The 16,428-nt window shown below is 44.3% G+C and overlaps 1 protein-coding gene across 7 annotated transcripts in view; it reads left to right on the top strand.

The window, feature by feature from the left end:
* The first annotated feature begins 1,582 nt into the window (after positions 1 to 1,582).
* Positions 1,583 to 16,428, top strand: part of LOC133499409 (3-hydroxy-3-methylglutaryl-coenzyme A reductase-like) — a 69,022-nt gene continuing 54,176 nt past the window's right edge. For all 7 annotated transcript variants that reach the window (XM_061817411.1, XM_061817412.1, XM_061817414.1 and 4 more), the window contains exons 1-9: positions 1,583 to 1,738; positions 2,260 to 2,436; positions 7,372 to 7,483; positions 12,416 to 12,503; positions 12,597 to 12,681; positions 12,754 to 12,859; positions 13,152 to 13,258; positions 13,336 to 13,455; positions 13,570 to 13,730. In XM_061817411.1, the coding sequence (XP_061673395.1) occupies positions 2,272 to 2,436; positions 7,372 to 7,483; positions 12,416 to 12,503; positions 12,597 to 12,681; positions 12,754 to 12,859; positions 13,152 to 13,258; positions 13,336 to 13,455; positions 13,570 to 13,730 (944 nt within the window). In that variant the 5' untranslated portion in view covers positions 1,583 to 1,738; positions 2,260 to 2,271. The remainder of the gene's footprint in view (positions 1,739 to 2,259; positions 2,437 to 7,371; positions 7,484 to 12,415; positions 12,504 to 12,596; positions 12,682 to 12,753; positions 12,860 to 13,151; positions 13,259 to 13,335; positions 13,456 to 13,569; positions 13,731 to 16,428) is intronic.

The raw sequence follows: 16,428 nt of genomic DNA, 5'->3' as shown, positions 1-16,428 counted from the left end.
GTTTGCTATTGCTAAACTTTTCTTGTATTCAAACACCTAGTATATTAGAGACAATTGCCAGACTGCGTTAAAAATTTAGCTGGAAAAACTCCATCTCCCACCTTCTACGAAGTGTCGAAATAAAAGCCTAATAATAAAAGTGAGTGTATGATGACTACAGGACAGTGACGTCAATCGATTGGCGCGAATTCACTGGACACTACAGTACTTACTGCGCGTGTACAATGAGGAACACTATACAACAAAGGATCTGAAATGATTTTTTACACAACTCTTCATTACATTTATTTTATCAATGTCTCTTTCAAGCTCAGTTTCGTCCCATGCCTGACCCCTCCATCATGAACGTGCATGTTGTGCCATACTGTGTTGACAGAGGGTTGAACTAAAGAAAAACCTACATTGGGACGTGCCTACATGGCTGCCAAATTTGTGGGGGCAACGTTCCCATCCATCAAAAAGCATGTTTTTGGAGATAAAGGAATTCAAGGTAATTCATAAATCGCAAATTTGTCAAAAAATTGTCATACATCTTTGTTTTTCGTCAAAGCAGAATTTGAAAAAGAGACAAGAAATATTTGTACCCAGTTCCCTTCTTGTAAATGTACATGTTGCCATTCTTATGATTTTGGTTTTCGTGCTGTGCACAAACACACGCGCACGCATGACACACACACACATGGGCCATACGCTAACAATTTTGTTCTCACTAGCCTAGGGTGACTTTATGCACGCAGCTCTCAGGGCGTGTAGTATACCCATTGTTCATCTCATACTAGAACTGTCATATGACGGTGAAGACAGTGACAGCGATTCACCCGTGGTTGTGGAAATATTTATAGTTAATCCGTCGAATCAACTAGTTTGAAAATAATAATAATAATAAGGCACGGTGGTTCGGCTGGTAAAGCGTTGGCCTGAGGACCCGGGTTTGATCCCAGCCCTGTCTGTGTGTAGTTTGCATGTTCTCCCCGTGCCTGCGTGGGTTTTCTCCAGGTTCTCCGGTTTCCTCCCAGATCCCAAAAACATGCAACATTAATTACACTCTAAATTGCCCTTAAGTGTGATTGTGAGTGTGGATGTTTGTCTCAATGTGTCCTGCGATTGGCTGGGATCCAGTTGAGGGTGTACCCCGCCTCCTGCCCGTTGGCTGCTGGGATAGGGTCCAGCACTCCCCGCGACCCTTGTGAGGATACGCATCAGAAGAAAATGGATGGATGGATGGATAATATATTACTACATTTAGTTCAACTGCGAGACAACAGAGCGGCACGGGTGAGGATCATGCCTTTTTAAACCAAATTGAGAATTGTATTGCTTCATTTCGTTATTGTATCATTTGTCTTTTTTTCCAATGTATTGAAATTCCATCTGGGTTCAGAGTACGCAGGTAAAACAATGTATAAAAGCACTTGGTGAGCTGTCTAGATGTCAGTGAGTGTGAGTGTAGTAGCGCGTTGAGGTGACCTCACTCCAACTGACCACGCCCATATGCTGTCGCCACCGAAACGGGGCGTGGAATATGCGTCAGTCAAACATGTTCACGCTATGATTGGCTCAGACCTCGTATGATGTACTTGCGTGTTATGGTTCCATGGTGCCCCGCTTAATTGCAGAATCCGCTCAATTTGTGGAAGGAACTGTTTGGAGGCTAAAGTACAGCCCACTCGTTCGCCCCTAACTCAAGTAGCCGTTTTTGGTAGACCACTGTCACATTCCACGCGCTTTACTCTCACAGGTAAGTCAATCTTTTATTTGTTTGTATAAGTCTTTAAAAAGGGCAAACAAGAGATTGTTGACACGTTTCAGCACTAAACTACAAAGCTTAACATATTCACTGTGTACATACTAAATACAGTAATGAGCACCTTTAAATAACGTATAATGTACCTGTACTTTCATTATACAGGTCGCAACTCAGCGGCTATAAAAGTTGTTTACTAAGCGGATCTGCAGTTATTTTAACATGTCGCTTTATAAATTCAGTAACACAAGTAAATATTGGTAGATCCCCGTAATAACAACTAATATATATGACTACGTTTATTGTGGAGGCACGGTGGCACTGCTGTAGAGAGTTCTTAGGAAGCGTGTCCAAATCCCGGCCCCGCCTGTGTAGAGTTTGCATGTTCTCCCCGTGCCTGCGTGGGTTTTCTCCGGGCAAATAGGTCAGACTGTATATGGATATAAGATATTTCCATATAGCGTGAAATTTTCTTTCTCAGAGTATTTTGTTTATACTATTCTGGTTTTCGACAGTCTTCTTCCAACATGCTGACCCATCTGTTCCGTATTCATGGCCATGTGGTGGCATCCCATCCTTGGGAGGTCATTGTGGGGACTGTCACTCTCACGGTTTGTATGATGTCCATGAATATGTTTACTGGAAATGACCAGATCTGTGGCTGGAACTTTGACTGCCCCAAAACAGATGAGGTGAGTGAAAGCAAATTTTGAATCCATCAATTTTATTTATTATTTATATATTATATATTTAAAACAGTAAAGAGTGCGTCAACACCCCACATATATTAAGTTTGTACAGACTGCCCATACCTGTTCGGGTTCCCATGATCAACTCGTGCAATGACAATTGTGCAAAGGGAGCATTTTAAATTGACGAGTCATGTGATAGTTTAATGAATATATTACTAATACTAATACTAATTGGACCAGCAGGATATGAGTGTGTGTCCCAACAAAGGCACACGGCAGAATATAGTAGGTTCGCTGATCAAGAATTTACTAACTTACCGTGCCAGAGGCAAAAAAACTGTTTGAATGCCTGCTCGGTTTGACTTGCATTGATTGGTCGTGCTTACCCAACGGAAGGTGCTGGAAGAGCTGGTGGCCAGGATGACAAGGATTCTAAAGGATCCTGCCTCCTGTTTTCTGAGCATGAATGTCACTTTATGGACACATTCTCTAAAACCTGTTCACAGTGGAAGTCACATTTGTTTTCATAATTTGGACGACTGCATGAGCATATCAGATTTCCGTACCCTTGCCATCGAAAAAAAATGTCCCCACAAAAATTGACATTGATTTGTTGCTGTTTTTTTCATTAAATACTTGCTTGAGAGATCAGAAAAGGTGCTTAATATAGTGACAAAATCACTGTGTTGGCAACATAGGAACTACTCAGTTTGTTGCAAGGCTCAGATTCATTCTTCCTATTGTCATGCTGACTAAAGTTGTACAAGGGACAACACCCCCCCACCCCCTGCCATAACAACAATTTCACCTGTTAAAAGTAGATGAATACTGTATTAAGTGTGCTATAAGTCTTTTATCAAGACACATAGGAGCTGTTTTAAATTGCAAAATAACAAAAAAATTAAAAAGTACAGTACAGTGGAAAATTGATGGAAGGAGCAGGGGGTTTGTCTGATATAGTCAATTGTTACATTTCAGCAGTTTTTTTTAGTTTGAAGTCATATGCGCCCAAACAACTGTAATGTACAAAAGTATTGTTTTGTAGATTTTCTTCTGGGCTGAAAGCCCAATAGAGTACAAAGTTATTTTAAAAATATTTATAAAAAAAAACTTTAAAATCTTTGAACCATTCATATTTCATCAATACATAGCACGCTGGTGTGCTTGGTCATGGTGATATTGATTACGTACAGTGGTCATCCTAGGCATGTTGTTTTCATGAACAGCAAGTAATTTGTGTGCTTCCGAGTTTCAAATCTGTTGCCAAAGGTGAATAGCTTGCTCAATGTAAACTAGGCAATAGATACACATGGCTTCCATCTCAATGCATTGCTGCCACATTGGCACGGGAGGATCTAGCATTTTTGTAAATCTCTATCCCGGAACGACGTTGGTCCCATTCTCTGCCTGCATTGCACCATAAGTAAACAGTAAACAGCTGTCAATTCTGGACCTAACAGTGACAGTGAATTTTTGAACACATTGTTCAGTCCCAACAGTGCATTTTATCCAATATCCTTTATATAAGGGTCAGTTTTATCGAGGTTCCACTGTATGTCTTCTTTAAGTTATGATTCTACAATATTACCTGACTGAAAGTTACGTTATAAATGTTACAAGGAAGGCGGCACGGTGGCGCAGCTCAAAAGTGTTGGCCTCAGAGTTCTGAGGTCCTAGGTTCGATCCCAACCCTGCCTGTGTGGAACTTGCACTTGTTCTCCTCGTGCCCACATCCCAAAAAGATGCAACATTAATTGGACACTCTAAATTGGCCCTATGTGTGATTGTGAGTGCGGCTATTTGTCTCTATGTGCCCTGCAATTGGGTGGCAACTAGTTCAGGGTGTGCTCCTCCTGCCCGTTGACAGCTGGGATAGGCTCTAGCACTCCTCTGACCCTCGTAACGATAAGCGGCTAAGAAAATGAATGGATGGATGTTGTAAGGATAAGAAAACCAAGTCTTTCCTATGATTACGTGAGAATGATTTGCATTCTAGTGGAATCACTTCACACAAAAGACAATCTTCTATTCAAGTTTTTCATGTTTTTATCCTCAAGGAAATTGAAGCATTGGTGCGGGGCTGGACGCAAATGAAGGACTCAGAGATGAGAGCATGATGTTAAACGTGGTTTATTCAAGGAACAGGGTCATACACGGTCTAAGCAGAGACACAAAACGCAAAGCAAAGGCAGGATCCAAAAACGTGAAGCGAGGTCTGATGACAAGGAGACAAACTAGGAAACATGAACTAGGAGGGGACTATGAATATGAAACATAAACTAAGACAGGACTAAACTGTGGTGGCACGAAAACGCTCTGACGACGATAGCTCAACACTACACTATTCTCAGTGGTGGAGATTCCTACTGGTAGTGAATGCAACTCACTCACTCACTCAGGACAAGGAACTGGCAAATTCCAGTGACACAAATTCCAACTTAAATGCCTGACTAGTTACTGTCCCAATGTGAAACAGCTGTGAGTGGTGACAGGTGTTTCCCCCAACTTAAGGTGCGAAAAAAACAAAAAATAGAACAAAAAACATGACCAGGAGATGGTGGAAGAGGGCCCGGGGGAGGGGAGCCAAACCCCCCAACCCCAGTCTGTCTGGTGGCTGTCCAGGCCACCCAAAGTGAGGCATCCGGCCGAGCATGTCAGGAGGTCGGCCCGAACGTCTAGCACCAGGGTCCCCATGGGGTGATTCGGGTGGACGTCCTCGAGGAGGAACCCAAAGGCAAAGCAGGAAGCAGCCGGGAGCAGGCCACAGCTCCGGACGAAAACCTCCCAGGGTGTGGTCATGAGGTGGCTGGGGATCGGTCGCCGCCGAGGCTCGGTCGTGAGGCGTCCGTGGATTGGTTACCGCAAAGGCTAGGTTGTGAGATAGCCAGTGATTGGACGTCATCGAGGCTTGGTCGGGGGGTGGCCGGGGATCGGTCGCCGCTGTGGCGTGGTCCTCAGACAGCCGGGAATCGGGCAGACCGGTCGCCATCAAAGTAGGAGAGGGATGCAGCGGCCGTCGAGATAGGCATAAGGAGGCAGCGGGGTGGTCGCCATCGAGACGGGGGCGTGAGGCGACTGTATACCTGTCGCTGTCAAGACAGGAACGTGAAACGGAAGAATATCTGTCGCTGCCAAGACAGCAGCAAGAGGCGGCCGCGTGTCAGTCCCCGTCGAGGCGTGGACGTGGTTGTCGGGGGGCCAAGGATCGACGTGGACGTGGATCTACAGCAGCTTGGCTTCCGTCGAGACAGGAGCGGAAGGCGGTTGTATACTTGCTGCCGTCGAGACAGGAATGTGAGACGGTAGTTTACCTGTTGCCGCCGAAACAGGAACGGAGGGAGTTGTGGAGGCGCCTGGCGCCGTCCCCGGCGATGCTGCGTCTTTCCTATTGGGTTCTGTAATGGCCAGTTCATTCTGTGAGGAACGATCGGTGCTGGGCTGGACCCAAATGCAGGACTCCGAGACGAGGGCATGATGTTAGGCGTGGTTTATTCAAGCAACAGGTTAATACACCATGTAAGCAGTCCGAGAAGACTGAGGCACAATACGCTAAGCAAAGGCAGAATCCAAAAACGTGAAGCGAGGTCTGATGACCAGGAGACAAACTAGGAAACATGAACTAGGACTCGACTATGACTATGAAACATAAACTAAGACAGGACTAAACTGTGGTGTCACAGAAATGCTGTGACGAGGATAGCTCAACACTATACTATCCTCAGTGATGGAGATTCCTTTTGGCAGTGAATGCAACTCACTAACTCAGGGCAACGAACTGGCAAATGCCATTGGCAAAAATTCCAACTTAAATGCTTGTCTAATTACAGTCCCAATGTGAAACAGCTGTGAGCGGTGACAGGTGTCACTGCCCAGAGCAGTGGTGTGGCCACACCCCTCTTGGGCAGTGGCCAAGCCCCGCTCATGGCACAGAGTGTAGTTCGGCATTTATACATTCACGTCATTAGGGGGGCAGCAGTGAAACAATTGTTAAGGCATAGCCTGGAGTAGATACCGACACTTATCCGCTGTTCGGATTTGAAGAGGAACTTCTTGAATGAAGTTATGACAATTTGATGTGGTACAACAAAGTTTGATATTCTTCCCCAAGTCTCTGCCCACATTCAATGATTAACCTCAAAGGTTTTTTTTTTCCTGTCGTCAATTTGTATTATATACAGTGAAGAAAACCAAGTATTTGAACACCCTGCTATATTGCAGGTTCTCCCACTTAGAAATCGTGGAGGGGTCTGAAATTTTCATCGTAGGTGCATGTCCACTGTGAGAGAGATAATCTAAAAAGAAAAATCCAGAAAGCACAATGTATGATGTTCTTAACGATTTATTTGTGTGATACAGCTGCAAATAAGTATTTGAACACCTGTCTATCAGCTAGAAATCTGACCCTCAAAGACCTGTTAGTCCGCCTTTAAAAGTCCACCTCCACTCCATGTGTTATCCTGAATCAGATGTGTGAGGTCGTTAGCTGGATAAAGACAGCTGTCCACACCATACAATCAGTAAGATTCAAACTTGTAACATGGCCAAGACCAAAGGGCTGTCCAAAGACATCAGAGACAAAATTGTACAACTCCACACGGCTGGAAAGACTACGGAGGAATTGTCAAGCAGCTTGGTGAAAAAAGGTCCACTGTTGGAGCAATCATTAGAAAATGGAAGAAGCTAAACATGCAATTGCACTTGCAATATAGCAGGGTGTTCAAATATTTATTTTCTTCACTGTAGCAGAATATCATCAAATAAGTGTTTTTGCTCCCCACATCAATTTACATGTCAGGTTGCATTTCTAAAGCTGTCGTGCTTGTAATTTTTACTTTGAGGTATGTACCATATTGGTGCACCGTATCTTGAACATGTTCTTTTTGAGCACTCTATAGGTGTTTTTCTTTTAAATTGCTTTTTTCTCCCCTTCAACAGCAAATCCTGAGTAGTGATATCATCATCCTGACCATCACACGCTGCATTGCCATTGTCTACATTTACTTCCAGTTCCAGAGCTTAAGACAACTGGGATCCAAATATATTTTAGGTATGAAAGTATTTGATATTCAAGGTTCACGCTACACGTTACCACTTTGTCAATGGGTAAATAAAACGAGATGTGACAAAACGAATATTGTCCACGTTAGAAACATAAAATCGCCTGCGTCAAAAGCTCTTCCTGGCAAAAGTCAAAGTGATTGCGCTCACTCTACTGTGTGTGAGTGGGGTTAGTTGTTTAATATTACCCCCGTTTCTTATAATGCTTCAATCTGCCATCCATCCAGCTGGTTGGCTGGTTATGCAGTCAGACTCACATATTTTCCCAACTGCACAGATTGCCACATTGGTCAGGACCCGATGCTGCTTGGCACCGGATTGAAGAATGCTTGTCACCAAAAACATATGTTTGTAGTGTCAACGTGTCCTGCAATTCACATTTGTTCTTGGAGGCCGTCTTCTTCATCAATGTACGAGTGGCTAATCCACTTGGGTTGTCATCCCGAGCGGCGGTGGCACTGGCTCGAAGCAGGCCCGTGGGTCGTGATTGATGGTGGCCCAGCGCAAACACAGACAAAGGACAAAAGGACAAAGAAAGTAAACGGTGGACATTTGTCAAAAGTTGATCGTGTTCGACAAGGACTGCTGAAAGTTCAACTGGGATAGCGTGTCGTTCGAGTGGACTACTCAAATCACGCCCTAACGTTGTGGAGTTAGCCGCTACCACAGGGGCTGAGTGCATGCATGGGACTTGGCTTGGGCGCTAGCAACCAGCTAACGCTAGCTCGCAAGGCCTGTGGAGCCCTTTGGTCGCACCGGGCAGAGTGCGATTAAGTGTCCCAGACGACGGCAGTAGAAACAGCGCCCCTCCTGTTGACAATGCAGGCGCTCCTCTGCTGGTCTGCCGAGAACCTCCACCTGCATCGGTTTGACCGTGGAAGGCAGCGTGTATGGCCGGGCAGCAACCGGACTGGACACCTCTGTCTCCCCCTCGGGCATAGCCTCTATTTGCCCCTGCATGACCAATCGCTGGTCGACCTTGAGGGCCAACGCTATGAGAGCGTCCAGTGAAGGAGGGAGATCCACGGCGATAAGAAGACCACGGATCTGTGGAGAGAGCCCCTGGAAAAAGGCGTCGTGCAGGGCGTCCTCGTTCCAACGACTCTCAGCGGCGCGGATCCGGAACTCAATGGCGTATTCCGAGACGCGGCAACGACCCTGGCGGAGCGTCATGAGTGAATCCGCCGCTCTGCGTTCTGGCGCTGCATACTGGAACACCTGGGTGAGTGCGCAGACGAATGACGTCCAGGAATGGCAGGTCTCTGAGTTGCAACTCCATTCCGCCGTGGCCCATGCCTCTGCCCTTCCCGTCATGCGGGAAATGACAAAGGCAATTCTGGAGCGGTCCGTGGGGAAGGCGGATGCCTGCAACTCGAAAAGGAGGTCGCACTGGGCGAGGAAAGGCTTGACGTTCCCTGAGTCGCCTGAGATTTGTTCTGGTCGGGAGAGCAGGGTTTTACAGGCACGGGGAAGCTCCGTGGCGAGTGGTACGGGCGGAGCTTATTCTACAGGTGGAGTGGCCACCGCCGGCGTGGCAGCCTCGCAAGCCTGGGAGGCTAACCATGGCTCCGGCCGGGCGCAGATCTCATGGAGCCTCTGATTGGTTACCTGGAGAGCAGCCTCCTGCTCAACCAGGCGTCTGCCTTGGACTTGTAGTGAACGGCGGATGGTTTCTGAGTCAGAGTGGCCAGATCGTTCTGTCACGAACGAGGCTCGAGGCCGGACCCAAATGCATGACTCAAGAGGCAGGCAGACAGTACAAAAGAGGTCTTTATTTGTTCCAAGGTCGGTTATCAGCAAGTCAGTCCAAATGAACAGAAATACTAGTAGCGGCTCACAGAAGGCAGAAGTCAGGCAAACGGGAGTGCGGGAACGAGGCATCAAAGGCAACGATCTGGCGGAGGACTAGTTGTCCCCCAGGTCCTATATATACTGAGAGTCATTAGGGTTCATGAGGTGCAGGTGTGTGAGTGCTGATAGCCTGGCCTCACCTAGCTTGGCTGGGCGCCAAGAGCATCACACACAAGTAAAGAGTAAAGTTGTAATAGACATTTAGAGTAAGTACCATTGAGTTAATTTATTAGTTTCGTACTTTGGAGTAAGGCAAGAACTCAGGTGGCTACCTCGTCGAAGTATTTTATACTAAAGAGGCGCCACAAATATAAAAACTACAACTAAAAGGCAATTTGTGTGGAACTAACCCAATTGGGTTAGTAGTAATCAATTATAGTTTCAGGTAAAATTAAATATAGCATTGTTAAAATCGATATTTGTGAATGTTTTATCACATCAAATGGTTTATATGTGTAAGTTTTAACTTGACTATGTTTTTAGCATGAAGCCTTGTTTTGAAGGTTATGCATTGGAACTCACCAATTTGACATGTAAAATAACCCAACATGACACCAGTAAAACCAAAGTAAAACAAGACAGCTAAGAGTAAGGAAAGGAATCAAATGCGCTGTAAAACTTTAATTCCTTTATCTACTCTCTGATGAGACACAAAGTTTGGGTTTGTGAAACCGTGAGAGAATGTTTTTGTGAATTTTATCTCAATTCAACTGTGATTATAAAGTTGCTAGTTTGACCATTGGTGAACTTGTCGATCAATGTTAAGCTGTCATGTGGCTGCTTTTACACTAAACAAAAATATAAATGCAATAATTTTGTTTTTGCTCCCATTTTCCGTGAGCTGGACTCAAAGATTTACATTTTCTACATAGACCGAAGGCCATTTCCCTCAAATATTGTCCACAAGTCTGTCTGATTCTAAGTTCCCACTGGATGCGTTTTGGGAGTTTCACACATCCAATCATTACATCGAAAGTCAGTGCAGTTCACACAGATAGATTTGAATCCGTGCAGGCAATAACATGGAGGATAGCGCACAGATGACCCAGATACAAGAAAATTTCCACTCTGAAATGTGGAGTTTTATCCCATTGTGCAATGCCACAGATGTTGCAAGTTCTGAGGGAGCATGCAATTTCCATGCTGACTCCGGTAATGTCCACCAGAGTTGTTGTGAATGGAATGTTCATTTCCCTACTACAAGCCATCTCCAAAAGTATTTCAGACAATTTGGCAGTACATACTACTGGCCTAACAACTGAAGACCACGTGTAACCAGACCAGCCCAGGACCTCCATATCTAGCATCTTTACCTCCACAATTGTCTGACAACAGGCACACTGATAGCTGCTGCAACAACTGGTTTCCATCCATCCATTTTCCAAGCCACTTATTCTCACAAGTATGGCGGGGGTACTGAAACCTTATTCCAGCTAACTTCGGGCGAAAGGTGGACTATGCCGGTAACTGGTCCCCAGTCAGTCGCTGGGCACATATTGACCATATCACTGGCTTGCATAATCAGAGAATTTCTGTACAAATTGTCAAAAACCGTCTCAGGTGGTGATGGTATAGTTATGGTATAGGCAAGCATATCTTATGGCGAACGAACACCTGTGCATTTTATTGATTGATGTATCAGGGGGTTTGGTACCATATACTACCAAACAACCCCCACAAGACTCCCTGAGGAATATGGTGAACACCTTCTCCAACTCCACAAAACACAGGTCGACAGGTTGGGCGAACTCCCATACACCCTTGAGGATCCTGTACAGGGTGTCGAGCTGCTCCACTCTTCCACGGCCAGGACGAAAACCACATTGCGTCTCCTGGATCTGAGATTCGACTACCCAACGGACCCTCATCTCCAGCACCCCTTAATAGACCTTACCAGGGAAGCTGAGGAGTGTGATCTCCCTATAGTTGGAACACAGACTGTGGTCCCCCCTTCTTAAAGACTGGGGTCTAGACTACCCCAGTCTGCCAATCCAGAGACTCTGTTGCTGATGTCCATGCAATGTTGCAGACGCATGTTCAGCAGGACAACCCCACAACATTCACCCCTCCACCATGATAAGGTGACGGCTCGAGGAGAGGCGAAGCTGAAAACATCTGAGTTTTTGAATGCGCAGGATACTCCCGGTCATGTCACCCAATGAGCATGTTTGCGATGCTCTTGATCAGCATCTACAACATCCTGTTCCAGTTCCTGCCAATATACAGCAACTTTGCGCAGCCATTGTAGAGGAGTGGACCAACATTCCACAGGCCACAAACAACCTGATAGATATACAAAGCTGTATTGCACTGCTTGACTGGTTTTCTGACCCCCTAGACATCCACAATAAAGCAAAACTGGACATTTTAGTCACCTTTTGTTGTGGGCAGCCTAAGCCTCACCTGTGCAATAATCATGGTGTCTAATCAGCATCTTTATATGCCACACCTGTTAGCTGGGATGGATTATCTCAGCAAAAGATAAATGCCCAGTTACACAGATTTAGACTGGTTTGTGAAGAATAGTTGAGGGAAATGGCCTTTTGTGTATGTATTAAAACTTATAGATCTTTGAGTCCAGCTCATGAAAACTGGAACCAAAATCAAAAGTGTTGTGTTTATGTTTTTTTTCAGTATACATGCAGGACAGAGATAGTGGACCCGGCTGTACAGCTGAAGTGTGATCCTGAATTGGGCCCAGGAGCCCACCCTAGAGCCACCTGGTGGATGGGACAACAGCCTCACCGAGGCTCCCCGACAACATAAAATAAAAGCCATTTGAGAGTACTGTCCCTAATTACTAAGCCCTAGTCCTGACTGCTAAATAGGTACTTTTAATTTGACTCAGAATGTTCAAAGCTTATCAGATTCCCAGTGACGAGGACTGGCTAAGTGTGACTAAAGAATTAGCCACATAACCACATGATGTTGTAACTGGCTTTTCATACTGTGTAACCACACTGGATAAGAGGTTTCGTGACCCAGTGCCAACCCTAATATCACTCAGGAATAGGATAATATAAGTAAAATGAGTTCTGTATTTGATATTTAACTTATCCATTATTTTCAGGAATTGCAGGACTTTTCACAATTTTTTCCAGCTTTGTATTCAGCACAGTGGTCATTCACTTCCTCGATAAAGAGCTAACCGGCCTTAAGTAAGTTTTATACATACAGGTATACACACACACACATATCCCCACCATTTGAGAAACGTCTGAGGTTTATTCTTGTTCTGGTATGTCTTCCAGTGAGGCTCTCCCTTTCTTTCTACTTTTGATTGACCTCTCCAAAGCATGTGCTCTTGCCAAGTTTGCCTTGAGCTCCAGTTCTCAGGTAAAAAACATTGGAACCCATATAAAAATTAATGACTGATTGATTTTTGGATTTCCCTTTTTTTCCCACCAGGATGAAGTTAGGGAAAATATTGCTCGAGGTATGGCACTACTGGGACCTACATTCACTTTAGATGCCCTGGTGGAGTGCTTAGTGATTGCTGTCGGAACTATGTCAGGTAGGGGTTTTTTTTCTTTCTTCATTTTCAGTTAGATTATTATTATTATTAGACAAGAAATGAATTAAAAACCTCCAATTGACAACTGGTATTATGTAATTTGATAAGGTATCATTGTGTGTTATTTATCAGTCTGGACTGGATGGTTTGAGGCTTTTAAGTGTATACGGAGTCATGAATAAAAACACCAAGAAAGTGGTTTATTCTGTGTGTTCTTGCTTTTATTATTAGTAGTATTTTGAATTCCTAAAAAATTAAATTGTAAAATATTTCATTACTTTGTCAATTTCAGGTGTTCGACAGTTGGAAATAATGTGCTGCTTTGGCTGTATGTCTATTTTGGCCAATTATTTTGTCTTCATGACATTCTTCCCTGCATGTGTGTCACTGGTGCTCGAGGTAAGAGTTCAGTTTATCTTAGCAGTAGTACTCAAAGAGTTTTCAGTTATATTTATGATGCCTGTGTTTTCCTGTAGCTGTCCCGTGAGAGTCATGTAGGCCATCCGATTTGGCAGCTCAGCCACTTTTCTCAGGTGCTGGAGAAAGAGCAGGATAACAAACCGAATCCTGTTACCCAGAGAGTCAAAATAATTATGGTAATAGCTCTCATTCATCCTTGTTTTGTTATTTTATTTTATTTGTCCATCGTATTGTTTTTTTCTTCATTCTGAGAATGTACGCGATGTGTTGTGTATCTTCTTTTTCTATAGTCTCTGGGACTTGTTATGGTTCATGCTCACAGTAGGTGGATTGCAGAGCCCATGTTGTTCAGTGCTACAGTGGGAATACAACAGGGTAGCATGGAGCAAGAACAGCTATCCCCTCGGAGAATCGAGCCAGACATACCTTTGTGGCACTTTTACCTCACCAGGTAAGTGGACACCGACATTCCTTTGTCAAACAACACACCAGGGCAAAAATCAATGTTTCCCAGCATTGTAAAAAGAACAATACTGGTGTTTCATAAGTGTGTATTCAAATTATTGGCAAAAAAAACATCCTTTTGGGTAATCAAGCTTTTAGTGATCGAAATTTACATTTGGCTCCATCACATTTTGTCCCACAAATCCCTTGGCACAGCACTCACGTCAATGACAAGGCACATTATAAAAAGTTTTCAGAAAGATGTGAATGATGTGTGAGGTTATCATCCTCAGAAGCACAACCAAAGCTACAGGCACTCAATAAAAATTCAATATTTTAGCTGGTAAAGTCACTGATGGTGTAGTGGTGCACATGCCTGACTTACTGTAGGTGCAAGCAGTGTGAGATCAACTCCTGCTGGGTGATGGTGTCGATATATTCCCTGTGACTGACTAGCAACCAGTTCAGGATATAGTCTTTCTTCCGCTCAATGTTAGCTGGGATGGTCTCCAGGGTTCCCGCGACCCTTGTGAAAATTTTGCTTGGACGATGGCTGGATGGACTTCAGCTGGTTTGCGTTTTCAAGAGGAGCTACATGCAACTCTGGCTACAATCTCAATATTTTGTTTGTATTTTACAATATCAATAAGGAGACACTATCCCCCTCCCCCGAAAAATTGTGTAAATCTCTTCTTACTTTCCAGGACTTCTGATAGCGTTTCAGAACAACAGTTTTCATTCAAGTGTTTTATTTATTTACCACAAAACAGAACAAGATTATTGTATGACAATATTTCCCAATTAATAACTTCATGTTTTGTTCCACACAAGGAATTTGTCTCCGTCAATCAGTGCTGCCGTGGTACGACATTCACAACAAAGACAAACAAACTAACAAGGACCAAGAACAAGAGACATTCAGTTAATAGGAACTATTCCTTATAAAAGTCACAGATGTGCAATATGCAAAGTCTTCTTCATTTAGAGCAGTTAAGAGTGCGTCAAAACCCCACATTATGTTAACCTTGTACAGAGTACCTTTACCCATTCAAGGTTCTTGTTATAGACCAGTGCAATGAGAATTGTACAAAGGGAGCAGTTTAAAGTGATGAATCGTGCGATAGTCTACAAACTATATTACTAATACTGATTGGACCAGCAGGATGGGGACACGAGGTCTGGGCCTGCCACTTTGTAGATCTTTTCTTTTTTGAAGATCTGCCTCACGTCCCTTGCATGGATGTTAAACAGTGGAGAGGACAGGGGTGTGAGTTGGTGGGTGTGTGGCGTGAAAGTGTCTTTTTCAAACCTGCAGTAAAAGCTATTGAGGTCGTTGGCTATCCCGCTCTTGTTTTCTATTGGAGGGGAGCGTCCTTTGTAATTCGTTAGCGTTTGTAATCAATTCCAGACTGGTTTGGAGTCATTAGCGCCAAGATGCTTTTCCAATTTAGCTGCATAGTTACTCTTTGTAACATGAATTTCTTTAGTCAGCTGGTTTCTAGTGCGATTGTAGAGGGCCCTATCCCCATTATGATATGCATCCTCTTTGGCTAGTGGAGTTGCCTGAGTCTGGCTGTAAACCACGCCTTGTTGTTGAACGTGTGAAAAGTTTTTGTTGGTATACACACCACTTCACAGAAACTGACATATGAAGTAACAATTTCCATGAATTCATCAAGGCTGCTCATTGAATTTTCAAAGACACCCCTGTCTGCGCACACAAAGCAACCTTGAAGTTCTAATTTTGCCTTGTTGGTCCACATTTTAACTGATTTTACCATAGGCTTAGCCCACTTAAGTGCTTGCCTGTATGTAGGTATTAAGTAGAGTAAGCAGTGATCAGAGGAGACGAGGGGACTGTGGGGATTTGCGCGTTATGAGTGTTTAATGGAAATATATTATTATTATTATTATTTTACCTCGTCGGACATTTTACATGCTCCTTATATTTAGGGAGTTCATGGTTAAGTTTAGCTGTGTTAAAATCTCCTCCGATAATAATCTAGGTGATTTATCTCAATGTAGTTTACCTGCTTGGCGAGTGTTACCAGTGCTGCGTTCATGCTAGCTTCGGGTGGAATGTAAAGACCAACAAGAATAAAATGGGCGAACTGACGAAATTGACAATTGTGATTGGACTTTACAATAACATTTATGAAGTTAGCGCTTGGTTAGGTAGACATTTATTTTCCATTATTTATCATTGCTTAAACCATCCATCAATTGATCTTCTAGCGCTTTTGGGTTGGGTCGCGGGGCAGTAGCTTTAGCAGGGATGCCCCGCCTTCCCCTTCCCCACCCATCCAGCTCTTCCGGAGGGATCCCAAGGCGTTCCAAGGCCAGCCGAGAGACACATCTCTGAGGTCTCTTTCCAGTGAGACATGCCCAGAACACCTCACCAGAGAGGCATCTGTGATGTATCAGGATTAGATTCCCCAGCCACCTCTAAAAGAACACATTGCTCCTCACGAATCTGAGATTCAACTTCTGGATGGACCCCACTCTCCAGTACCCTTGAATAGACCTAACCAGGGAGGCTTGGGAGTGTGATCCCCCTGTAGTTAAAACACACCCTCTCGTCCCCATTCGTAAAATGGAGGTCCACCACCCCAGTCTGCCAATCCAGAGGCATTGTCCTTGATGTCCACGCAATGTTACAGAGGCGTGTCAACCAGGACAGCTCCACAACATCCAGAGCCTTAAGG

Source organism: Syngnathoides biaculeatus, chromosome 4 (assembly GCF_019802595.1).
Source record: "Syngnathoides biaculeatus isolate LvHL_M chromosome 4, ASM1980259v1, whole genome shotgun sequence".
Lineage (NCBI taxonomy): Eukaryota > Metazoa > Chordata > Actinopteri > Syngnathiformes > Syngnathidae > Syngnathoides > Syngnathoides biaculeatus.
The sequence above is the reverse complement of the archived record's forward strand: the minus strand, read 5'-3'. Positions and strand labels throughout refer to the sequence as shown.